The sequence below is a fragment of the Myotis yumanensis genome, unplaced genomic scaffold (genome assembly GCF_028538775.1).
Source record: "Myotis yumanensis isolate MYYU_CA2020_CCGP unplaced genomic scaffold, mMyoYum1.0.hap1 SCAF_5, whole genome shotgun sequence".
NCBI lineage: Eukaryota > Metazoa > Chordata > Mammalia > Chiroptera > Vespertilionidae > Myotis > Myotis yumanensis.
The window spans coordinates 80,626,202-80,651,512 of NW_027223756.1; the positions used below are offsets into that span (position 1 = coordinate 80,626,202).

The following is a 25,311-nucleotide window of genomic DNA, read 5'->3' on the forward strand; positions in this document are numbered from 1 at the left end:
CCCTAGAGCAATAGCATCCCTCTTCTGGCCCACTGTGCTACAAGATGGGCTTTCTGGAGGCCATCAACTCCAACAGGGACTGGTTCCTAACAAATGTGGAACGGCACAGGGCTGTGAATGGTCCCACCTAGAAGCAGCACTGTTGCTGGCCTCTGCTTGGTGTTGCCACTTAAGTCTCTGGAACCAGGCAATCAGATTCAGAATGTGAGACCTGATAATTTTAAGTGTTAATACTCAACCATAAATCCAAATGGAACACTCCTGCTACACAGTGTGGGAGACAGTTCAAGTGGCCCCTTAACTTACTCTCCCATCTCCTGTCATCCTTGGGAGGCCATGGCCACCAAGCACTCGAACTGGCGCCATTTCCATAGACAGACTAGGTTTCCACCTCGATTCTCTAATGAGAGCACATGTAGCAAGGCCAGGCTGATTCCGGTGAGGCAGGCCGAAGCCATGGGAACGCAAATCCCTGGGGATCATTCTGGGTGCTTTGCTACCCACATTCCCAGAGGGAAGAACAGGGTGCACCTACAGGGATATGGCCTTTTCCTCCCAAAACAAAATCAGAGGGTAGAGTCTTTGGATGGGGCTAGTATGTCCCCCTCCCACTCTCATTAGCCAAGCCTTGTTCCTCTACAAACAAAACTGCGGCCAGCACACAGTTTTAGACAAAAAGCACTTTATTTAACAAAAAAGAAAAAAAAGAAAAAAGAAAAAAATGGGGTTAGGGGGAAGAAAAGTTATAGGAAAGTACAACGTGCCTGCTGAAACTATTTTATATTTGTTTTCTTAAAAAAAAAAAAACAACCCAAAAAACACAACACAAAGCCTGTAAGTTCCAATCACCGTTATCAGGGTTTACAACATCTATAAAGAACAAACATCTGCTTCAAAATTCTATGGGGGCAGGTGGGAACAGAGAAAGAGAGACGGCACCCAGCAGACATGGGGAGGTTTTGTTATCATTTATTTGTGAAGTTAAAAACGAGCGATAAAAAGTAAAAACTGCCATACAATTTTTTTTTGTTTTGTTTTGTTCTCAATTTGTTTTCATTTTCAATGTCCTCTTGAACAGATGAAACATGACAGACCAGTCCTGGGAGAAGGGACGCGGGAGGGGAGGGCTGCGAGAAGCGAGCTAGGGCAGAAGGAAGAGCGAGAGGAGCAGAGAGGCTGAGGGGCTTGACTGATATAGGGCAGGGTGTGTGTGGGTGTGTGTGTGTGTGTGTGGGTGGATGGGGGGGGGGGGGTTCCCTGCAATATCAACACCTGGTCCAAGGAATGTTCCAACTCTAACTAAAAAAAAAAAAAAAAAAAAAAAAAAGCAAGAGTGACTTTTTTTCCTTTTTAAAAGTTTATTTTAAAAACATGAAGAGGGCCAAGGGTGGCAGGGAGAAAATAAGTTTTCCTTGAAAGAAGCAGTTTTAGGGAAGACTGGGGGGTGGGATATAGAGATTTATATATATATATATAATTTTATAGGTTTTGTTTCACTTATTGTGTTTCTTATTAAAAAAAAAAATTTTTTTTGGCAGAGATTTAATTCTCGCTATCTTCTATGGCTGGCTCAACATGAAGGATCCCAGTTTTGAAAGAAAAAGAAAGGATGTGAGACACAGAATGGGCGAGAGAGTGAGAGCCAGGCATGACCTCCAAGCCACTCAGAGAGGGCTCCCCTACACACTACCCCCATGTCAGCCATCGCTCTCTCGCCTAACAAATGGAGGAAAAAAAAAAAAAGCAAAAACCAGAAAATAAGCCCCAAACAAAACAAATAATAAAAGAATTTTCACAGATGAAGAAGTTCACATTCATTCGATTCATTGAGCCTGCGGAGAGGGAAGAGATAGGAATTGGTCACTACGGGGAGGGGGATGCAGAGGCGGAAGACTGGGGGATAGTAAGGAGGGGGCCAGGAAGCCCCTCTCCCAAGCCAATGGCTAGCAGGATGTGTCTGTAACTGTCTAGTCAAGTGCTCCAGGGACTCAGCTGAAGTCAGACTGGCTCCTTGATGGAGGAGGAGAAAGAGCGACACAAAGGCAAGAAGGAGAGAAGCAGGGGCCGCGGGAGAAAGAGAAGCGAAGTCAGGGTCTGCAAGGGAGAAGGTGGTGGGTGGCTCCCGGCGCATCACAACATGAACAATCTCAGAGATCACGGTGTCCCCACAACACCCCTGTGAGGTAGGTTGGAACGTGGCAGCGATCATCATGCCCACTTCACAGACAAGACCGGGACACAGACATGGGCGTGACAGCGGAGGCTGAGCCCAAGGGGCCGAGCCCCTTTGCAGGCTTCCTGCATCCCTGCTGGAGCCAGGGCCACCCCACACTGGGGCTGCCTGCAAACAGTCACTTGGACACCGTCGGGGAGAAGACCATGGGTTTAAAAACAAAAAGAACAAAAGCCAAAAAAGTAATGCAGAGGGGAAAAAATATCCATTTTCTTCCCAAGTGGCCAGATTTTGAGTTAGCAGCCAGGATGGTGACCAAAGTGCAGTGCCCGGGCTGCCCCCACCCCCAGGACTACCCACCAGTTCAACAGTTCCACCTTTTATCTGTCTCGCACTCGCCCCCAGCATCACGACAGCATTACACAGGAACAAGCGAGCCGGCGGAGGGAGGCCTCTTCTTTAACCTCTGGACCCAGCGCACACTTCCCCTGGCTCATGGGGACTCCCGGAGACCTCCAGCCACACGGCCCCCGCTGCAGGCATCAAGGACACACCCCGCAGGGGAAGGGATTTCCGGCGCTACCCACTAAGGCAGGATGGACGGTGGCTGGGGGTTGGAAGGAAAAAGGAGGAGGAGGAGGGTGGCAATTCCCACTTGCCTGCTGCTGTCCCTGCTGTGTGGGTGGAGGCTGGGGGCCACCAGGACCTGGGGTCTGTCCGTAGTAAGCGGCTTGCTGTCGGTAGTATTCAGCCCAGGCGGCACTATAGTCCGGCTGGGAGCCTGGGGGAGCTCCTGGACCCCCTCCAGTGGCCACTTGAGCTGTCAGGGAGGAGAGGGTGAGTGTGGCTGGGCAAGAGTGGGGGCCTGGCCCTGCCTTGCCTCAGGCCCCACCAGTTCAGCCTGCTTTAAAAAAAAATTATGTTGAAGTACAACAATGTTATATTAGTTTCAAGTGTATAAGTAATTCGCCATTTAAATTCCTTAGGATGTGATCATCATACTAAGTCATCGTACAAATTCATAATAATGACTTACGTTCCCTATACTGTATTTGCACCCTGTGACTATTTTTTGTATAACTCACCTTGCTTCTTGTAGTACTCCTCCCAGGCCTTTGTGTAGTCCTGCTGTGGGGGAGCTCCAGGCTGCTGGGGCTGCTGGCCTGCAGGAGGCGGGCACCAAGGTCAGAGGACAGCAAGGGGACACAGCTGCCCTCTTCTGCCCTTCTGGCTGATTTGAGCCCATGCAGCAGCCCACACACTCACCGATCTTTTTGTAATACTCTTCCCAGGCCTTAGTGTAGTCTGACTGGCCAGCAGGTGGGGGCTGAGGGGGCTCGCCCTGGGCAGGTGGGGCTGCGGGTGCAGGTGCGGGGCCGGGCACGGGGCCTGGGGGCTGCTGGTAGTAGTGTGAGTAGTAGGCGGCCCAGGCTGCGTTGGGGTCTGCGGCGGCTGCAGCGGCTTTATCTGCAAGAGGAGGGCAGTGCAGGCTGAGAGTTGACACAGAAAGCCAATCCTGGGCCCAAACCCTGTGCTGCCCCTCAAATGGGTAGCCTTACTTACTCGGGTCATGAGGAGCAGGTGGTTGCCACTGGGGGTAGGTATTGCCCCAGCCCTGGGGTGGGTACTGGTGAGGAGGGGGACCCCCAGCACTGTAGGATGAGAAAGATGGGGAACACATGAGCGGAGGTTGCTCCTTTGCAGGGTAGAGATGGCTAGTAGGAAGAAGGCCCAAGGAAAGATGTGAGACAACTAAATGCATAAGACCCAGGCTATGAAACAAAGTACCCCAAAATCAACATGCAGATTTGTGCATGGGGTGGAGACCAAGGTCAACACCTATTGCATCTTATAAAAGATGGTGTCTGTGAAACAAAGCTGGAATGGATTGTGTTTGGGCCTGAACAATCATTGCTTCTGAAAGATGAGGATGGACCTCTTGGTGGTAAATAGAAACAAGGCCTGTTGCTTTTCTTGCCAGCATATTGATACCCATGTCACAAATCCCAGGCAGCTGAAGAGTACTCACTGAGGGGGAGCCCCTGGTGGCCCCTGATTGAAGGGCCCAGGATTAAAGGGTCCCATGGGTCCGGTAGGGCCTGGTCCTCCTGGGCCTGGTCCAACTGGACAGAGGGGACCCTGGAAGGAGAATGTGACAAGGTCAGTGGGTGGGAGTCAGGAGTCAGGAGCCAGACTCCCAGAGCCCTCCATGAGCCCACCTCAATCTTCTCCTCGATGAGTTGCTTGGCGTGATCAATCTGCTGGGGCGAGCCCCGGATAATAAACAGTTTAAAGTTGGGGTCCCCATTGGGCGGCAATTGCCGGGAGATCTCTACGAAGGCGCCCGTCTGCTGGTTTATGGCTTTCACGTTCTCGCCACCTGCAGGGGACACAGGCAGTGAAGGGAGGGTGGGAGGAATGAGTGGGTGAGGGACGAAGGGCAGGGAGAGGCCTCCTCACCTCGGCCGATGACTAGCCCACACTTGTGAGTGGGGATGGAGAAGGTCATCTCCCCACCAGGCGGGCCCCAGTTGCCTTGGCCCCTTCCTCGGCCACGGCCCCCTGGGGGCATGCCAGGACCCCCTGGAGGACCTGGGGGACCACTCTGCAAGACAGGGAGATGGAGAATAAATGTAGGAAGCCAGGCACATTACTCTGCCCCCACCCGCTCTTCTCACCTACCCCATGCCACCTACCCTAAGGCTCTGGAGGAGGTCATTGATAATCCGCGCCGCATGCTCGCACCGGTCTGGGGGCCCCATTATGTGAGCTATCTTCTCAGGACCTGTCCCATCATCTGAGGCCAGCATCCAGAGAGCGGAGACACGGATTTAAAAGAGAAGCACAACTCCAAACCACCACACCTCCTCAGGGCAGTACTGTGCCAAGCTAGGTGTCTGAGACATCTCAGACTCAGTGCCGCTCGCCTCACTCCACGTACTCAGGAGTGAGGAAGGAGGCAGGCAGGCCCCATGTCCCCAGAGAAGAAAACTGACCAGCTGGGCAGGGAGGTAGCTGAGGCTTCTTTCTGCAATTAGAACCCCCAGAACTAACGGATGCATTTTATAGAACTAAGAAAACAAATCTCTGAAAAGCAGGAAAGGGGTCCCTCCTCCTCACAGACCTGACCTCAGGCTCTCACAGGCTTGGCAGGAGCCCAGAGTTGGGTCAGTGATTTGATCCAGCCCAGAGTGCCCAAGTTACCCAGGCTGCCTAGTTGAGACGGGCTACTGGTGGGACAGAGGGATGACATAGATTCAACAAGAGAGGAAAACACAGAAAGTGTGCCCATCACCAAGTCTCTCACGGGGCTGTCCCACAGAGGAGAAAGACAAGACCCAAAAGTAAAGAGGCACAGCATGCCAACCATGGTGCCAAGCTGCCCACAGTGGACACTCAGGTTGATCTTAAGAGGACAGCACTGGCTTACACATCACACGACTTGGCCCTGACCTTGTTTAAACTGGATCCGCACACCAGCATCATTCTGGATCTTCTTAATCATCTCTCCGCTCCGGCCAATAACCACGCCAACAGAATGCCTAGGCACTGGCACCTGAGGAAGACGCAGAGAGAGGGTCAGCTGAGTTCTGTCCCCATAGCTTTGCTGCCCACTGGACACAAGGAGCCCTTCTTCCCCCGCATAGCCCTCCATCTTCTGGGGGAAGCCCACACTCACATCAATTCCCCCGCCAATCCGGGATCCATACTCATTCCGGTCCCCAAAGCCGCCCTGGTCACGCTCCCGAAGGATGTCCATCACCATCTCACAGGCTTGCTGAAAAGACACAGGGCATGTGCACATGGCAAGCCCTGCTGCCCCACTGCACCCCCAGCCTCCCATAAACCAAGGGGTCACAGGCTTAAGCTAAGGACTGACACAGGTGCTGAGCTCTATATTTGCCACCCTGAGAGGCAGGCATGGCCAGCAACTCCACTTTCCACATGAGAAGATGGAGGATCAGTTAGGCCACTTGCTCATGTACAAACCATTGTTGAAGGGAGAATTCAACACAAGAACATGAACCCTGGGATGACTTCAAAGCCAGTGCTTTTGAAAACCTCTCCACTTTTATTCAAATCTCCAGGCAGCCCACCAGCTCTCCCTTCTCTAAAACCCACTATTCACCACCACTGCAAGGCACACTCACCTGCACTTTGTAAGGATCCCCAATGATCCGAAGGGGCTTGTCAACATTTGTATTCTGGGAACCATCTTGAATTAAAATCATCTTTACTCCAGCACGTTCCTTTAAAACCAATGTCGACTGTCAGTGTAGGACTTTCAAATAACTTTCTGGCGACTAGTGCATTTGGGGCAGGGTCCATGATCAAAAAGGACAGAAGACTGGGAAAGCAGCTGGGGGTGGTGGTGGTGTGCAGACCAGATACAGGATGGAAACTTTCTTGGGATGGATGGAACCTTCTGTCTCCACTCCCTCACCTGTAGCTGTTTAATGGTCTCCCCGCCTTTCCCGATGACAAGGCCAGCCTTCCCCGCGGGGATCATAATCTCCTGCACTGTGCCATTCTGGCCCCCATTGGAGTTGTCATGGAACTGTCCTGGGGGGCCCCCACGACCCCGAGAGACGATGTCATCCAGCATCATCTTTGCTTTCCTGGGAAGGGAAAGAATGGGGTGCTGTCACTTGAAAGAGTACTGGCCTGGTGACCCCCCTCCCCAAAGCTCAAAGCAAAGAAGGTGACTCCCAACACATGCGTTTGACAGATGATGAGGAAGAGAGTACTACGGTCCCTGGGGCTAGGCTGCAAGGACATGGTGTGGGAGTCACCCCCAATTTTCAAAGGGATCAAGAGGACTTCTGCCCACTCCCATCACAATGACAGGCCCAGCCAGGCACTTACTGGACAGATTCTGGGGCTCCTGTCAAGGACACACTGCGCTCAGGGAGGCCACCACTGTCTGGAGAGAAGAGGAGATAGGGTCAGTGCCTTTCCAGGCCTGCAGACCCTGGAAAGGCTTTTAGTGGAGATGAGGAAACTTCCAGAACAATCACCAGCCACTTTTGCTACCATTCAGCAGCCTGACAAATCAATTTACCTCCCCAAACACCTGGGAGGCTGCCCTATGCAAGGCCAAGGTCAGGAAGCTTAAAGTCCAACAAGGGAGACAGAACTTTTAGGGGAAAAGATGAGGTAGGAGAGGCAGATTCTGGAAGGTCCAAACCCTGGACCATTTTTGCCACCACTAATGATCACATGCACACCCTCTAGTTAACAAACTCCACTCTGCTAGAACAAGGCCTCAGAAGCAGACTCCTACAGAGGAGCAGGCAGAATTGGGATTCAAACCCAGGCCCATTCTTAAAACTTTTCTAATGCCACCTTCCTGCCTCCCATATTCCTGTCTGGTTTCCACTAGATGTTTAGGTGGCAGCTTAACATAATGGTTCACAGCAGACCTGGAATGAGGCACCCTGTGTTCAATTCTAGATCTCCCCCTTCAGTCCTCCCCCCACCCATAAAATGAAAAGAAAACAAAAGTCACAGCTACACCCTGTGGTGCTGAACACTGAAGATACTACACTGAGCCTGGCACATAGAAGGCACTCAATAAATAAAACAAACAAATATGTTTCATGTCTATCGGTCAAGTTAAAAGTGAGAGGAATACTAAAGTGCAAAGAGCCCAGCCCCTGCATTCATTCTGGCACGAAACTGGCTCACTCATACCTGGAGAGATCTGGACTTTGCAGCCTGAATCTTGCTGGATTTTATTAATCTGTTCACCTCCTCTGCCAATGACTAGGTGGTGAAGAAAGGAGAAAAGTGAGTTACTTTAAAATGGAATACAAAAGAAAAAAAAAAGCAGAGCTGAGGGAAGGAGCCAGCACCAAGTAAACGAGGTGATGGTGCGGCCACGTGAATACTCAAAGGAGGCGATGACTGTTCTTCCAGTCCAGAAAGAACAGTCAGACCAGAGGCTTCTGGGTTGGCAGGGGCTTCCAGGACACTGCCCCAGGGTGGGGCTGTGGAAATAATGGACACCCCGGAGCACAGTGACCCACACTCACTTAGTCCTACCATGCCGTCTGGGACCCTGTACTCCTCTGTCATTGAAGTCCTGCAAAGAGACAATGAAGGTCAGTCTCAAATGGGAAAGCAAAGGATCTCCCGGAGAAAAGGGCCCCCGATGTTTCTGGCCTCTGACCCTGCTCCCTATGATGGGACCAAGACCTCACAAGCCTATGCAAAATCTAGCAGCATGAGGCTGGGGATCTCTTGTCCCACAGCAGGACACTCCATTTCTTGAGGCCAAGTTTCCCCACGTGGGCCATGAAAGGCCTGTTCTGAGGCAGTGTGGCCCCTGGACCAGTGCTGTCCCTAACTCAGGGGGAGAATGAGCACCTGGACACTTTTATAGCAATCTGATAAAGTCAATTTATAACCATTGACTTTAAAAACAAACAAAGGAATAATTTCGCACCTTTTAAATTTTATTTTCCTAGCAAATCATTTTTTTAAATTAAATTTATCTTTATTGATTTCAGAGAGGAAGGAAGAGGGAGAGAGACAGAAACATCAATGATGAGAGAATCACTGATCGGCCACCTCCTTGCACGCCCCCTACTGGGGATCGAGCCCACAACTCAGGCATGTGCCCTTGACCGGAATCGAACCTGGGACCCTTCAGTCCCCAGGCCGATGCTCTATCCACTGAGCCAAACCAGCTAGGGACCTAGCAAATCATTTTTATTGTATTTCACAAAAATGTTGGCCCATTAAAAAAATAAAAGAAACAATGTGGTCCTTCACAAAGGATTCTATGTCAGATTCATTGAAGTCATGGGGTGGGTGGGGAGGAAATAAGGTAGGCTCCATCCTAGGCTCCATCCGCTCTCAGGGAACAAGCATTTGCAGAGGATGGGCGAGAAAACCAGCCTTTTTGAGGAAGACAGATGTGTGTGCTTCTGGAGAGTCCCCACACCAACAAAGGAAGCACCATGGTGCAGAAATCACCATTCTGTCATTACAGTGAAATGCCACAACCCTGTCCTACCCCTCAGTCCACTCTTTGGTGGACCATCCCTAAATGGTGCAGGGCTCCCAGACAGAGTTCTCCCTCGAGACAGTAAGAAAGGCCAGAGACAGCTGACAGACAAACGACATTTTCTCCAAATCACAACTTACCTGGGGGGAGGATGGATGGGTCCAAGTTGAGAACTGATGGCTACAGAGAGAAAATCCAAAGGAAAGATTGGTGTGGTTTCCCTCTGGAACCCAGAACACCACTGACCCCAGGTGCTCCTACCTACACAGGAGCGACTAACACTATTACAGTCTAAACCAGTGGTTCTCAACCTTCCTAATGCCGTGACCCTTTAATACAGTTCCTCATGTTGTGGTGACCCCCAACCATAAAATTATTTTTGCTGCTACTTCATAACTGTAATTTTGCTACTGTTATGAATTGTAATGTAAACATCTGATATACAGGATGTATTTTCATTGTTACAAATTAGACATAATTAAAGCATAGTGATTAATCACAAAAACAATGTGTAATGATATATGTGTTTTCCGATGGTCTTAGGCGACCCCTGTGAAAGGGTCGTTCGACCCCCAAAGGGGTCGCGACCCACAGGTTGAGAACCGCTGGTCTAAGCCCTCCTGAGCACTGAAGCATCATGGACCCTGCTCACAACAGCATAGGCACTGGGTATTTCCGCCTCAATTTCCGGGGGCTATAGGAACCCCAAAGATCATGAATCCCAGATGATGAACACCTAGAGCCTCCATAAAGGACAGAGGCCAGTGCTCCCAGCTCCAAACAACCTCCTAAGATTCTGAAGTTGCCCTCTGCCTGCATTACCCAACAGACTTACAATCTCCCTGAGAGGCCAGTTTCTTGCTCTCCGGTTGGTCTGTGAAAGAGAGAGGATGTCAGATGCAGCACCCACCCACCCACCCACCCACAGCCTCCTTAAATCTGATGCTGGTGCCACACTTCCTGGCAAACTATCCCCTCTTCTGCTACCCCCCAAAATCAGAGCAGAGACAGGAGAGACCAACCCCTAAGTGAGGCCAGACTTCATCAACCGGCACTAAGGGTAAAAAAGCCCTTTATAACAGGGAAACAATGAAAGTGGCATCTGAGTCCTTCTAGCTCAGGATCAGACCTGCCTTGGGCAGCCGGGGTTCTGGTTGAAAGAAGTTGCTGGCCACCCAAACTTTACTTATGTGGGGCCTCAATAACAGTACCAGCATTTCTCCAGTCTACCAGAAGGGGAGAAACAATCTTGAGAACTTACAACTTGGACCCAGCCACAGTCAATCTGCTCTCCTCTCTGCCACCTGATACCTCAGGATGGTGGCCCAACAAAAAGAATGAACAAAGCTGGGATTGCTGAGGTTTTAAAAGACTGAACAGCAGCAGGCTGCCCTCCCCCCCACTCTGAACCACATTCAAACAAAGGCACCTCACTCTCTATCCTCCTTCTCAGCAAGTAGTTACCTCCATCTTCCAATTGCCTCTTTTGGCCCCCAAAACCGAAGTCAGGAGTGCTGTTATTCACTGTTGTAGCAGCATCGCCTCCAATTTTGGCTGCGATCTAGAAATGAAGTTGTAAGCAGAGAAGAATTAGCACCAAAAAGCAACCTCCGTGGGGCTCAGATCAACTTCTCAGAATCTCTCCTGTTCTCTTTGCTGTTCGGACTGAGAGTCAGGTTCCCCCTAATTTAGGGAAGAACTTGATGGTTAAGACATTCTAGAAGGAATTTCCACCTGAGGTCTCAGAGTTCAACAGACAACTCCCTTTCTTGATGGGATTTGGTCCCAAATTGTTTGTGGCCAGACTGTAACCCACACTAACTCGGGGTAAAAGGAACGGAAGCTCAGTGCCACTGAGGGTCCTCGGGTCATCTCCACAACGTAGCCGGGTTCTTCTGCGACGCTGAAGAGCTCATCTCCCTCACCCTCAGAACCTTAGCAGTTGTGAAACAAATCTCAGGGCAGTTTTTGCTTCAAGGCATCTGAAATCTTCACTTGAGGAAAACAAAAGACCCTTTTGGAGCACATGTTACAATTTAGCCACACGAAGAGCAACTTCAAGTAAACCCCTATCCAACAAACCTAACACCAGAGTCTGTTTGTGGAAGTATTACAAGTTTTCCAAAGAAACACAAACCAAAAACTAAGCATCTATCTTTTCACTTCTCAACTATTTAACACTTCGAGCCAAAGCTGTCCAGATGGGGCACCCAGCACCAACTCCCCCAGTTACAGCTGCTCAATCAAGACAGCTCAGTGGGCAAAAAGAGGTAAGTGCACATTGAAACATCCCATGGCAGTGAGAAAGCCCCGGTCACACTGGGCGGAGCCGGGCGGCCACCTAACGGGACCTCCTACCCTGCCCTGGAGGCACGGTGAGTACCCGGGGTTGGGGTCTGGCTTCCGGAAAGGGCGGCACAGTCCTCCCATTCTATGGGCCCCCTCCCCGCCAGGCTCTGGGGAGGTTAGTCCCACCAGCATGTGTCACCTCCATGTTGTCATCAAGACTCAAAAAACTGGTTGGGATCCTCCTCTCCTCATCAAAAAGATATAAGACCACGCTTTCAAGCAACCGGAAGCATCAAAAAGAGCCAGCTCTTATGCCCACCCTCCCCGTTTCACTGAAGTGCTGGGCCGCTCGGGCAGCAAAAGGGTCCCCTTTCCGTACTCAAGAGGAAGGACTTCTTTCCCCAAAGTCCCTTCTTCCTGGGGAGCGGGCTGAAAGGGAGCTGGGTTGAGGGCAAGCAGTTCTGTGCCTGACGGGGAGGTGGGGGCCAAGTAAGACCATAAGACCAACCCGGGAAGGTGGACCCCTTCCTTCCAGAACAGTGGAGCATGCTTTCGCGTACCCTAAGGCGAGGCAGAGGTACCCCCGGCACTCGGGAGCCCCTGCACACCCAGGGACCGCTTTTGGGAATCCCCCGGACGCCCCTTCCCCCTGCAAGGGTCACCCGTGGGGGAACCCACTCGAGGCGCGTGGGGCGGCCCAGGCCCCAGCCTACTGCTCCACGTGACCCCGCGGCGGCCACGGCGCCCCCTTCACTCGCGACCCCGTGAGCGCGCGCACGTGACCCCGCCCCCTCCCCCGCCCGAGCGCGCGCCCCTCAGGCCCGCGGCCTCCTCACCTGGCGGGCCCGCTGCACGGCGTCGGCGAAGGCGTCCTTGCGAATTCCCGGGCCGCCCCCGCCTGGGGGCTGCGAAGGGCCGCCGGCCGACCCTCCGCCCGGGCCCCCGCCGCCTCGGTCCCCTGCGCCTGGCGGGCCCTGTGGAGGGCCTCCCCCGGCGCCCCCGGACCCCCCGCCCCCGCCGGCGTTCGGCGGTGGCCCGGGCGGGGGTCCTCCCGTGCTGTAGTCCGACATGGCGCGGCGGGGCCGGGCCTGGCGCGGCTGCTAAAGCTGAGGAGGTGGAGGCGGCGGCGGCAGCAGCGGCAGCGGCTCAACGCGGGAACAAGGCCTCGCTCCACACGGCCGCGGAGCACTCTGGGAACTCAGCGGCTGGGAAGACGATGGTGGGGGGGAGGGACGTCCCCCTCCCGCCGCCGTGACGGACGGCAGGACCGGGCCAATAGGAAGCAGCCGCCGCTCCCCGGACACCAATCAAGGGCTCTGTGGTCAAGCGACCAATCGGAGTGCTGCGGAAGGCACTGGGTAGTAGGCGCTGTGTGACTGACAGCTCTCTGAGGCAATGCGCTGCTGGCTGCCGGCGCTAGGTTGGCCCAATGAAGCGGAGTTCCAGAATCGCGGGGCGGCTTCAGAACCGATTGACCGCTCGGAAGAGTCAAGCGTACAGGAAGGAGGAGCCTAGCAAATGGCTCCTTTGAGCACAAGCCAATGAGTGCACGCGGAAGGCGGTTCTTGTAAAGATTGGCAGTCAATTTAATCCAATCCCTTACGAGTTCTGGGTGATGCGCTTGGGTTTGGATTGGCTTTTCATGTTAACCATAATCCTTTTCCAGCCTTGACTTCTAAGCCAATGGCTGAGAGACGGGGGCAGGTGTTAGGTGACTGACACCGGTCTAGACAAATGGCAATGAAGTAAAGGTGCCCAGTATTAGTGGGAACCAGTGGAATCGCAGCTGCATTGGGGCGGAGCCTGCTACCAGACGGCGAGAGGGGATTAGTGGAAGGGGGAATGAGTGGCAGCGTACATACGCAATAGCGACTGGCTGCCAGAATTCGGGCCTGACGTCAGGGTTAGCGCCCCGGAGCCTGGCTGGGTAGGCCAGGCACGTGGTTTGCTTGAGGTCTTGGAGATCGGGTGCTTTCTGGAGTTGAAGTGGCCTGAGAGCAGGAGTAAACCCAGGGATTCCCCTGTAACCCCTTTTCCTTTCTCCACCCATGGCTCTAGAAGCCCTTCTCTTCCAGGATTTATGGAACCAGCTCCACTCCCGAGCTAATGGGTTTTGGGCCATGGTTCCCTCCCAGCACTGAGGGATCCCAGACCCTTATTCCACACCCCACACCTGCTTCACACTAGGTCCCGGGATCCAAGCTTCACTGGACGCAGGCAGCATCCATCCTTCCCATTCAGGACCCAGAGGTCCGAGGTACTCAGCCCCCCTCCGGGACCCAGGGAGTGCAGATACTCAGCTCCTCTCTTGGACCCAAGTATCCAGGTCCCCAGCTCCCCTCCTCAATCCAGATATCCCAGACATGTTTAGCAGAAACCATCACTTTATTCCTGGTTTGACTCCATGTTCACCAATTTGCCCTGGAACCAGGACAGACTACTACGAGCCAAACTGGAGTCCATAGTAGTTTCAGGCTGCTTCTGGAGAGCATCTTCTGACCCAGACCCCCAGTCTGCTTTTCCTGAAAAAAACTTCCCTGTGGCCTGAGCCTGGGGGGCTCTTTGGGGCCAGGGGACATTGAATCCTCTGCCCATTTCTGCCCAGGGTGTGTGGCTTAGCTCATTGTCTATACACCCAGGGTCTTCTTCATGGCTTCATACACCACATAGCTGATGCCACCAGCCGGCGGCACCTTCAGTAATGTGGGGGTCATACCTCGGTATAGCCCTGGCCAGCCCTGCTGGGCCAGGATCCGCTGGAAGACTCCACACATGGTGGGGTTCGAACCCTCCACAGTGTCTGCAGGGACAGGAACAAGCTCAGCGTCTCAGAGATAAGCTGGCCTCCCCAGTCGGGAGTGTGTGTGTGGGGGTGGGGGGAGGGGCGGGGTGCTGGAATGTTAGGGGATGGGAAGTGGAGCCAGGGGCAGAGGTTTGGGGGTCAGTTGGAAAGAAGACTTTTAGAGAAAATCAATTGGTTTGGGAGAGCAGTTCAGGCAGGAATTTTCAGATTTCCTTTTTGGGAACATCTTAAAAAACATTCAAGCCTATTTGGGAGGTAGCTTCTAAGATCTAGAGATTTTGGGGAGTGTGCTCAGGAATAGTTGGGGGACATTTTCAAGGTGAAGGGGGTTGGCTAAGGACCCACTTGGATGTTTGAGGTTGTTTGAGAGTCCATTTGAGGGAGTTACATTTGGGGAGTTTCCAGGGTTGTGGGGGAGTGGTTATGAATTTGGGGACATCTAAGGGTCAGATTTGGCAAATTTAGGAACCATTTTGACTTTTGGAGCCAATTGAGGACTGGATCTGACTTAGAGAAGTTAGGAGGTCATTTGGGGGATATTATGTCTTGAGGTCAGTATGGGGGCCTGGGTCACATTTGGGGGGGTTGTGATAAACATTTGGAAGATGGATGTTCATTTTAGTGATTTGTGGTATTAATTTGAGGGCTGGGATCAGATTTGGAGATGAGTGTAAAGTCTTGGTGGCTTAGGGGGTCAGTGAAGTTGGCCAAGATCAGATGTGGGAGTTTGGGGATGAGAAATTCAGAGGGTTGGTGGAGGGCCAAGCGGGGAGAGCCGTACAGTGGCCACTAGGGCCAGGCTGACCTTGAGCCTGCATCCTGGTGCGCACCAAAGTCAGTGGGTAACTGGCCATCTGACCACAGATTGTGGACAGCGTCACTGACAACAGACTGACCAGGCCACTAGGGTCCACCATGTCTCTGCCTGACTTCAGCCAGAAGCACCTGAGTATCTGCAAGAGAAAGGGGAACAGGAGGAAGCTTGCTAGGGCCTGGGTTCCCCCCCCGCCACCCCCTCTGAGGGACCCATACCTCATAGACAGCCAGGTCGGTACAGGCATAAGGGATGATGCCAAGCATGTTGGGCAGGTAGCCACGGTAAAGGGCGCGGGTGCCCTCCTGCTCCAGGATCTGCTTGGCACAATCTAGCAACCCCTTGTATTGGCCTGTTCGGCGCAGGGTCAGTCGTGTCTTCAGCACCTGGAGAGGGTGAGGAGTAAGGCAGCTCATTTGATTTAATCCTCTCAGTGACCCTCAGCAGTGGCCATTGTCCCCATCTACAAATGGGGAAACTGCTCAGGAATGTGCAAAGCTGGGTGTCAAATCCAGAGCTCCCTGTCCCATTCCTTGGCCTGTGTTTTCTCTCAACCCTGGGTTCAGAAGTTCAAGTGCTGACAGAGGCCAAGAGGGGAAGGGAAGTGACATGAGCCAAGTGGGGTATGTGGCAGCTTGCATTTAGCACCAGCCAAACATAGCGCCATGGGAGTGCAGGCTCCATCCAGGTGGCCAGATCTGCCAATTTTCTGAAAGAGCCAGAAATAGGAATTTTTATGAAATGCTCCAACATCGAAATATTGGCAACTCTACAATTTCGCAAAAAAACAAAACGCAGTGTGGTAGGCAAAATTCTAAGGTGGTCCTCAAGGTTCATGCTTCCCCTGTATACTCCCCCACCTTGAATGTGGGCTAGACCTGTGAACACATGAGATGTCACTCCCCTGATCATGTTACATGGTAATGACAAAGGTAACCGGATTTTGCAGATGTAATAAAGGCCTCTAAGCAGTTGACTTTAAATGAATCAGGAGAAATTGTCCTGGATGGGCCTGACCTAATCAGGCAAGTCCTTTAAAAGATGTCTATTACCAGAGATAGAAGTAGAAAAACTGGAAGCATCAGAGACACTCTCTGTTGGTCTGAAACAAGCAAACTATTATAGAGAGGACCACATGGTTGGCTCCTAGGAGCTGAAGACATCAGTCCTACAACCTTAAGCAACTGAATCCTGCCAACAACCAGGAAGCTTGGCAGAGGGGCCTCAGGTGAATTCGTTGGTAGCCAGCTGACACCTTGATTTCCACCAGATAAAACCCTGCACAGATCACCTCACTAGCCTGTGCCCAGGCATGAACCACAGAATCAATGACATTTTAAAAAATCTATAATTTTGCCCTAGCCAGTTTGGCTCAGTGGATAGAGCGTCAGCCTGTGGACTGAAGGGTCCCAGGTTCGATTCTGGCCAAGGGCATGTACCTTGATTGTGGGCACCACGTCCCCAGTAATGGGTGTGCAGGAGGCAGCTGGTCGATGTTTCTCTCTCATTGATGTTTCTAACTCTCTATCCCTCTCCCTTCCTCTCTGTAAAAAATCAATCAAATATATTTAAAATAAAAATAAAAATCTGTAATTTTAGCCATGGATGGTGTGACTCAGTGGTTAGAGTGTCCACCCTCACACCAAAGGGTCACAGGTTTGATTCTCAGTCAAGTGCATGTACCTGGGTCGCAGGTTTGATCCCCATCCCTGGTTAGGGCACATGTGGGAGGCAGACAACCAATCAATATGTCTCTCTCACACTGATGCTTCTCTCTCTCTCTTTTTCTCTCCCTCCCTTCCACTCTCTCTAAAAATCAGTGGAAAAATATCCTGGGGTAAGGATTATTTTAAGCTAATTTAGTCTGTGGTAATTTGTTACACAGCCAGTGAAAACGAATACACTTTGAAAAAAACTTAACCAGATGAGGGCAAGAATTATATATATATTTAAATCTTTATTATTGAAAGTATTACTTATGTCCCCCTTTTCCCCCCTTGACCCTTCTAGCCTGCCCGCCCTCTGCCCTGGACCTTCACAACTCTATTGTCTGTGTCCATGGGTTATGCATATATGCATACAAGTTCTTTAGTTGATCTCTTTCCTCCCACTCAACCAACCCTACCTTCCCTCTGGGATTTGACAGCCTGTTCCATGTTTCTATCTCTCTGGATCTATTTTGTTCAACAGTTTGTTTTGTTCATTATAAGTGAGATCATGTGATACTTGTCTTTCTCTGACTGGCTTATTTATCTTAGCATAATATTCTCCAGGTCCATCTATGCTGTCTCAAAAGGTAAGAGATCCTTTTTTTTTTTTTTTTACTGCTGCATAGTATTCCATGGTGTAAATGTACCACAGCTTTTTTATCCACTCATCTACCGATGTTTCCAGATCTTAGCTATTATAAATTGTACTGCTATGAACATAGAGGTGCATACATTCTTTCTGATTGGTATTTTGGGTTTCTTGGAATATATTCCTAGAAGTGAGATCTCTGGGTCAAATGGCAGTTCCATATTTAATTTTTTGAGGAAAAACCATACTGTTTTCCATAATGGCTGCACCAGTCTGCATTCCCACCAGCAATGTGCTAGGGTTCCCTTTTCTCCACATCCTCTCCAGCACTTGTCATTTATTGATGGTAGCCATTCTAACAGGTGTGAGGTGATACCTCTTTATCATTTTAATTTTCATCTCCCTGATGATCAGTGACTTTGAGCATTTTTTCATATGTCTCTTGGCTATCTGTATGTTTGCTTTGGAGAAGTCTCTATTTAGGTCCTTTGTCCATTTTTTACTTGGATTGTTTGTCTTCCTTTTGTTAAGTTCTATGAGTTCCTTATATTTTGGAAATTAACCCGTTATCAAATGTATCATTGGCAAATATGTTCTCCCATTCAGTGGGCTCCCTTTTTATTTTGTTGATGGTTTCTTTTGCTGTGCAGAAGCTTTTTATTCTGATGTGGTCCCATTTGTTTATTTTCTCCTTAGTTTCCTTTGCCCTAGGTCACAGTGATGGTGAACCTATGACACGCGTGTCAGAGGTGACATGTGAACTCATTTTTTTGGTTGATTTTTCTTTGTTAAATGGCATTTAAATATATAAAATAAATATCAAAAATATAAATCTTTGTTTTACTATGGTTGCAAATATCAAAAAATTTCTATATGTGACACGGCACCAGAGTTAAGTTAGGGTTTTTCAAAATGCTGACACGCCGAGCTCAAAAGGTTCGCCATCACTGCCCTAGGACAGTGGTCAGCAAACTCATTAGTCAACAGAGCCAAATATCAACAGTACAACGATTGAAATGTCTTTTGAGAGCCAAATTTTTAAAACTTAAACTATATAGGTAGGTACATTGTTATTAACTTAATTAGGGTACTCCTAAGCTGGCCTTTGCTAAAAACATCCTCAATCTGATTGAGGTACGTTCTCTGAGGTCGACCCCTTCCAACTCTCCCATCCACACTCGTCTTGTATACTTGTTTCATCTATCTCCTTTCCGAAAACTGACTTCTGTGCATGGGCCACGAAGTTTCAATCACACTGTATGTGCGCACCCGCACATGGTATTTTGTGGAAGAGCCACACTCAAGGGGCCAAAGAGCTGACCACTGCCCTAGGACATGTATCCACAAACATATTGCTACAAGAGAAGTCTGAGATTTTTCTGCCTACGGCAGGGGTGGGCAACCCCTGGCATGCATGCCAAACATGGCACGCCAGTAACTTTTGCTGGCACTCGAAACCCTCTCTTATAATCTTCCATTTACAATTTTTGTGAACATTTGAATGACTTAAATGTTAAATTACAAGGAACTGGCAAGACACTTGATGTTATTGGTGTATGAAAATGCCATTGATTTCTGGGTGTAAGAACTATATATTTTTTTTAAAATTAAAGACCATTAAAGAACTAATGAATATGTTCCTGGATACATAGACTCAACATCATATAAATAATAGCAATCTCTAACTTGTTTATGAATTGAACACCATCCAAGTTAAAAACAATAGTTAATTTTGAGCTGGACAAATTGCATCTAAATTTATATAGAAAAATCAAAATAATAGCCTGAAAAACTGATGAAGGAGAGAGGGATGGAGAATGAGAAGACATAAAACTGTATAGACAGTAAAATGATCAGTGCTTGCCAGGGATTCAGGGAAGGAGGTAGGGTGAATAGGTAGAGTAGCTTTTTAGGGCAGTGAAACTATTCTGTATGATACTGTAATGGTGGACACACATCATTATACATTTGTCAAAACCTATGGAATGTTCAACACCAAGAGTGAACCCTAATGTCCTATGGACTTTAGTTTAAAATAATGTATCCATATGGCTCATCAATTGTAACAAATGCCCTGCCCAAATGCAAAATGTGAATAATAGTAGAAACTTTGTATTTGTGGGGAAAAGTATATGAAAACTCTCTGTACTTTTTGCTCAAATTTTCTGTCAACCTAAAACTGCTTTACAAAATAAAGTCTATGCATTAAAAAAAATTAAAAGATAATAGTGCATGAATAGACACCAGAGCAACAAGAGGAGAAAGGCCAGAAACAAACCCAAATATATACAGGAATTTTGTAAATTAAAAAGGTGGCATCTCCGATCACTGGGGAAGAAAGGATGAGACTCATTCAATAAATAGTGTTGAGGTGACCAGGTAGCCATCTGGAATAAAAGTCTGATATGAGCCTGGCTGGTGTGGCTCAGTGGTTGAGCATGTACCTATGAACCAGGAGGTCACAGTTCGATTCCCAATTGGAGCACATGCCCAGGTTTTGTGCTTCATCCTCAATAGGAAGCATGCAGGAGGCAGCCAATCAATGATTCTTGTCATAGATATATCTGTCTTTCTCCCTCTCCTTTCCTCTCTGAAATCAATAAAAAAAATATTTTTAAAAGTCTGATACCGGGGCGAGGGGGCGGGGGCGGGGGTGTGAGTGGGTGGAGAGGAATGGCTTATAACATGTTTGTGCCTGAAGAGAATTTTATATTGAATGAAGAAAATGTCTGTAAATATTTACTTAAAAGGCTAACTTAATGGATAGGAAAGGGTTAATACCTTAGTATCAATATTTGGGCTGGATGAAAATTGATTGTTGCTGAAGAAAAAATTTAAATAGGATCAGCAAGTATAAAAAACTAAAAAAAAAAAAAACTTTTTTGTCATCCTAAAAAAAAAATAAATAAAAAAAAAAAAAAGTCTGATGCATATCTTACAGGAAGAAAAAGAAGGAAAAGTGGAGAGGGACAGGGGAGGAGGAAGTAGTTGGCGCGGGCAACTAATTTTCATCTTTTATGGGTCAGCTATTCTCTTACCTCCATGGGGTTGATGAGTGTCTGGGAGGTGGCCACAGCCAGGGAGCCAGCAAGGAGACGTTCCTGAAAGGATGGGGACCCATGCCCTTCACAGAAATAATTCTTACACTAGGACAGGAGAGAGGAGCAAGAGCGAATAACTAACCGTCTTTCTACCTGAAACCCATGTGGAGAGAGAGGACTGGAGGGTGAACGTCTTGGATAGGGATCTGAGTTTTGGGGAAGTGGTGAGGACTTAAGGGTGGGACTGGGGAAAGCAGACCATCCCCCACCTGTTCAAAGACGGAGAACTTGATGGCGTACTCAGGGGCTATCTTGAGTATGTTGATACCATTGCCCCTCCATAGGGAATGGAAGTGCCCCTCTTGGACCATGCTTCGTAGCCCCCCCAGTAGATTCATGAAGTTCGTCTTGGAGGAGTAGACCTGGCGGTAGAGAGGTCCCTGGACCTGTGAGAAGTCCTTCACCCTATTTTCATCCCCATCCCATCTTGAAACTCAAGCCCATCCTGTCCTCAGCTACCCAACCCCTCCCATATCCCCATTGCTTCTCCAACTCTTTCCCTGGCTGGTCCTAGAATTCTCTCACCAATGCAGACCCAAACCCCACACTGAGCCACATTTCCATCCCATCCATCTTCCTCTCCTCTCCAGTCCTACTTTGTCTTCAAAGACTCTCATCCTCAATCCCTGATTACAACCCCAACCCTGTCCCTGGTACCATTCTCTCAACTCCTTCCCCAAGTCAACTCCATAGATAGGAGGTGATGGGAGGTGCTCCAGGTCGTTTTTACTCACATGCCCAAACACACTCCATCAGTTTCATATTCACATCAGCTCCATCGTCATCCCCAATTCAAACCTCTTCTCCATTTCCATTCAACCATCCCACCCGCCTACCTGCTTCCAGTTCACCCTCCCACCCCCATCCGGAACTCTATCAGCTCCATTTTTGTCCATCCCGACCCCAATGGCTTCAGCGCCATGGCCCCTCCCCCCCACACCTGCATGTACACCTTGGCACGGTCCAGGGGGGCCATGCCAGTGCGAGACACTGCCCCAGCCATGGCTCCTGAGAGCAGAAACTTCCACAAGGCTCCCATGTTATCCACTTCCAGGACATCCATGGACACCATCAACTGCTCTCCTGTGTCAAGAACCTGCAGGGCAGACCCAGCTGCTGCCCATGCTCAGCCAGGCTGGAACCAGACACATCTCCAGAACCCTCTCCTGGTGAAAGGCCCACCCCGGTCCTCACGGCTTCAAGATGAAATTCTAGGTCTGCTTGGAGGGAAGTGGGCCATGTAGAGGGGTGGGCAGTGTGGCTTTCTCCCCGCAATGTTCTGGCTGGAGATACTGAGTGACCTGTGTCTCACCTGCTGTGATATGAGGTGCTCCAGGTCGTTTTTACTCACATGCCCAAACACATATCCATACACGTGAGTACAGCCTGGGTTCCAGAAGACAGGTAGGGGTGGGGACGGTGGTAGAGGTGGGGGTGAAGCTTTGGTGAATAAGGCCTTGACCCTCTTAAATAGGGTCTGGATCCTTGAGCAAGGGTTCTGGGCTGCCTCAGGTTTCACTACCATGGCAGCGAGAGAGTCAGGACATTGAGGTTCAGATGCCTGGCAAGAGATTTGCCTACCAGCAATCATGTGGGAGGTTGTAAATTTGCCTAGTAAATTTGGGTCCCGGGGATAATGAGGTCACAGAGGCCCTTGTGACCTAGCTGGATAAGGTGGACAGACTGAGGGTCTCCCTTCACTCTGCTCACCCCTCTAAACCTGTGAATGTATTATGTTACATGAGAGGGGGGAGGGTGTTATGTTTGCAAATGGAATTTAGGTTACTAACCAACTGATAGGGGGCTGGACAGATACTTCTGCATTAACCAAATGGGCCCGAGGTACTCTCGTGAGTCCTTAAACGGGGAAGAGGGAGCCAGAACAGTTGGTGTTGGAGTCATACATTGTGAGAAAGACCTCAAGGCTGTCGCTGGCTTTGAGGATGGAGGGAGGGCCACCAGCCATGGAATGCAGGTGACCTTTAGAAGCTGGAAAATGCCTTGGAGGCTCCAGAAGGAGCCAGCCCGGACGACAGCTTAATTTTAGCCCAGAGAGATCCATGTCATGTTTCTGCCCTCCAATATAATTCACTGGTGTTGTTTTAAGCCGCCAGGTTTGGCATCATTTGTTACAGCAGCCATAGGAAACTACAACAGGGTTTCATTGTCATGGCAACAGGAGATGAAAGTGAGAGAGAATGGGACAGCTCTGGAGTTTGGGGGAGAGAGACACAGTTGATCCCCCCAAAAGACAGGAATAGGTTTGGAGTTAGGAAGACCTGAGTTTGAATCTCACCTCTACACTTGTTGCTGTGTGACTTTGGAGTACCCGCCTTACTTCTCTGAGCGTCAGTTTCCCCATCTGGAAATGGGAAGTAATGATAAACTCTACCAGATAGTGTTGTCCGTAGGATCCAACAAGAGTCTTCACTGAGGGCATCTCCATCCTCCCAAGTTCTTTGAGGGCATCTCCATCCTCCCCCCAAAACACCCTTTATTTTGTAGGTGGGGAAACTGAGGCTTAGAAAGAGAAGCTTGTTTGGTGTCACACTGCATCTCAGTTGCAGAGCCTCCTAAATCCCAGCCATAGCGTCACGGGATATAAGGACGCAGACACGAAATGGATGTTAACTGGTCCAATTAAATAAACTTAAAATGCTGACACTCTACGCAAGCATGGTGGTAGTAACACTGGCAATGCTAATTCCTTGTTGAAAGCTGTGTGTATTACATAACAATTTTTCTGGTGGCATGACTCCGAGATAGCAATATCCTTTGACCCACTCCTGGGAATTGATGCTAAGGACATAGTTCAAAGGCAGTAAAAATACAAAAGTTAGCAAGGTTTGATCCCTTATTTGAGTATGTGGAAAATCATATCTGTGGATGCGCGTATGTATCAGTGAGCTACTGCGACATAATGAATTACCGCCCGCCCCACCGCAACACACACACCCCACAGCAGCTTAAAATGCAAACCAGACAGTAGCTGCAGTTCACTTATAACCTAATCCTGGAAGTGATGTACCGTCAATTCTGCTGTATTCTCTGGCCCAAACAAACTCACCTTGGTACAATGAGAGAAGGGATTATACAAGAATGCAAATACTAGAGGCAGAAGTCATTGGGGGATATCTTGGAGGGTGACTATCACGGTCCACACAGGAGAGTTTGGACATGTAAAGACAGGGAGAAAGTGGAATGATGGGTCTACAAGCCAAGGAACACCAAGGTTTGCTGGCAGCCACCAGAAGCTGGAAGAGGCAAAGGAGGACCCTCCCCTGAAGTCTTCAGAGGGAGCATAAGCATGCCAACACCTCGATTTCTGACTTCTACCCTCTACAACTGTGAGAGAATAAAGTTCTGCTTTTGTACGTGTTTTTTAAAATGTCTTTATTGTTGAAAGTATTACAGATGCCCCCCTTTCCCCATCCCCCATGACCCCAAATTTCTGTTGTTCTTATTCATGATAGCCAAAAGGTGGGAAAAATCCAAGTGTCTACTGATGGGTGAATGGACCATCCAGACAATGGAATATTACTCAGGCTTCAAAAGGAAGTAAATTCTGACACATAGCCGAAACCGGTTTGGCTCAGTGGATAGAGCATCGGCCTGCGGACTGAAAGGTCCCGGGTTCGATTCCGGTCAAGGACATGTACCTGGGTTGCGGGCACATCCCCAGTAGGAGATGTGCAGGAGGCGGCTGGTCGATGTTTCTCTCTCATCGATGTTTCTAACTCTCTATCTCTCTCCCTTCCTCTCTGTAAAAAATCAATAAAATATATTTAAAAAAAAAATTCTGACACATACTGCAACATAGATTCTGAGGACATTATGCTCAGTGAAATAACCCGACAAAAAGGACACATACTGTGTGATTCCCCTCACAGGAAGTCCCTAGAGTCAGATTCAGAGATAGGAAGTAGATGGTGGGAGCCAGGGGCAGGGGGAAGGGGAGTTAGTGTGTGATGGGGACAGAGTCTCAATTTGGGAAGGTAAGAAAGTTCCGGGGATGGATGGTGGGGATGGTTGCACAACAATGTGAATGTATTTAATACCACTGAACTGTACACCTAAACATGATTAAAATGGCGTGCTCGCGTTAGCAGCACAGGTACTAAAACTGCAATGATACAGATTAGCATGGCCCCAGGCACAAGGATGACACACAGACTCATGAAGCAGTCTATATTTTTTAAAAAATGATTAAAATGGTAAATTTTATGTTATGTGTATTTTACCACAATACAAATATATCCATCAAAAATGTGTTGTTTTAAGCCCCATTTGTGGTAACTTGTTATGACAGCCCTGGGAAACGAATACACTTGGGTACTTAGGAATAATATGAAAACAATTAGAAGGGCTCCTGCACCTGGACTTCTCCTTGCCCCACTTCACAGATGTGGAAGCTGAGGCTCAGCGGAGTCATTTCTTGGTCTCCTCCAGCTGTGAGTGATGGAGGATAGTCCATGTCCTTTTCCTGTGGTAGTTTGAGGGTGTCCCACCTCCACCCACCCCTTTCAGTAAAAACCACAATGAAAAGAGCTTAGAAATGTATTCCTTTTGTTCTTTTGCTTTGAAATAACACATACAGGCAGGGATGTGGGGCATGGCGTAGGTGGGGAGAGGTGGAAGACTTGGGGAGGTCCTTTACCCGTCACAAACAGTGGTTCCTCTTCTGTAGTCCTTTAATGGGGTTCTCCAAGGACTTGGGAGGAGTGGAGGAAGGGGTCCCCCAATTAAGAATCCAACCATAAAGTGCAGAATGTATATGGGGTGTTGGGGCTTGGGGTGGGGTGAGGGAATGTCTGCTCCTCT

The 25,311-nt window shown here is 49.4% G+C and overlaps 2 protein-coding genes and 1 non-coding gene across 3 annotated transcripts; 1 reads left to right on the top strand and 2 right to left on the bottom strand.

The window, feature by feature from the left end:
* Positions 1-953: 953 nt before the first annotated feature.
* Positions 954-12,643, bottom strand: KHSRP (KH-type splicing regulatory protein). Its single transcript, XM_070415940.1, has 19 exons — positions 12,311-12,643; positions 10,650-10,746; positions 10,021-10,059; positions 9,326-9,365; positions 8,209-8,258; positions 7,868-7,939; positions 7,040-7,097; positions 6,618-6,792; positions 6,325-6,423; positions 5,853-5,951; positions 5,627-5,729; positions 4,870-4,970; positions 4,634-4,778; positions 4,393-4,553; positions 4,203-4,312; positions 3,737-3,825; positions 3,440-3,640; positions 3,259-3,336; positions 954-2,993 (listed from the first exon to the last, which is right to left on the bottom strand). Exons 1-19 carry the CDS (start codon positions 12,542-12,544, stop codon positions 2,716-2,718), a joined length of 2,229 nt encoding a protein of 742 aa, XP_070272041.1. The 5' UTR covers positions 12,545-12,643; the 3' UTR covers positions 954-2,715.
* Positions 12,644-13,874: 1,231 nt separating this feature from the next.
* On the bottom strand, positions 13,875-22,015 carry SLC25A41 (solute carrier family 25 member 41). The gene is made up of 7 exons (XM_070413899.1): positions 21,803-22,015; positions 21,431-21,586; positions 20,700-20,852; positions 20,428-20,535; positions 15,310-15,477; positions 15,083-15,230; positions 13,875-14,274 (listed from the first exon to the last, which is right to left on the bottom strand). The coding sequence occupies exons 1-7, from the start codon at positions 22,013-22,015 to the stop codon at positions 14,102-14,104; spliced, it is 1,119 nt and encodes a 372-aa protein (XP_070270000.1). The 3' UTR covers positions 13,875-14,101.
* Positions 22,016-24,583: 2,568 nt separating this feature from the next.
* On the top strand, positions 24,584-24,686 carry LOC139011842 (U6 spliceosomal RNA). Its single transcript, XR_011471671.1, has one exon. It is a non-coding gene; the product is annotated as a U6 spliceosomal RNA (small nuclear RNA).
* Positions 24,687-25,311: the final 625 nt, after the last annotated feature.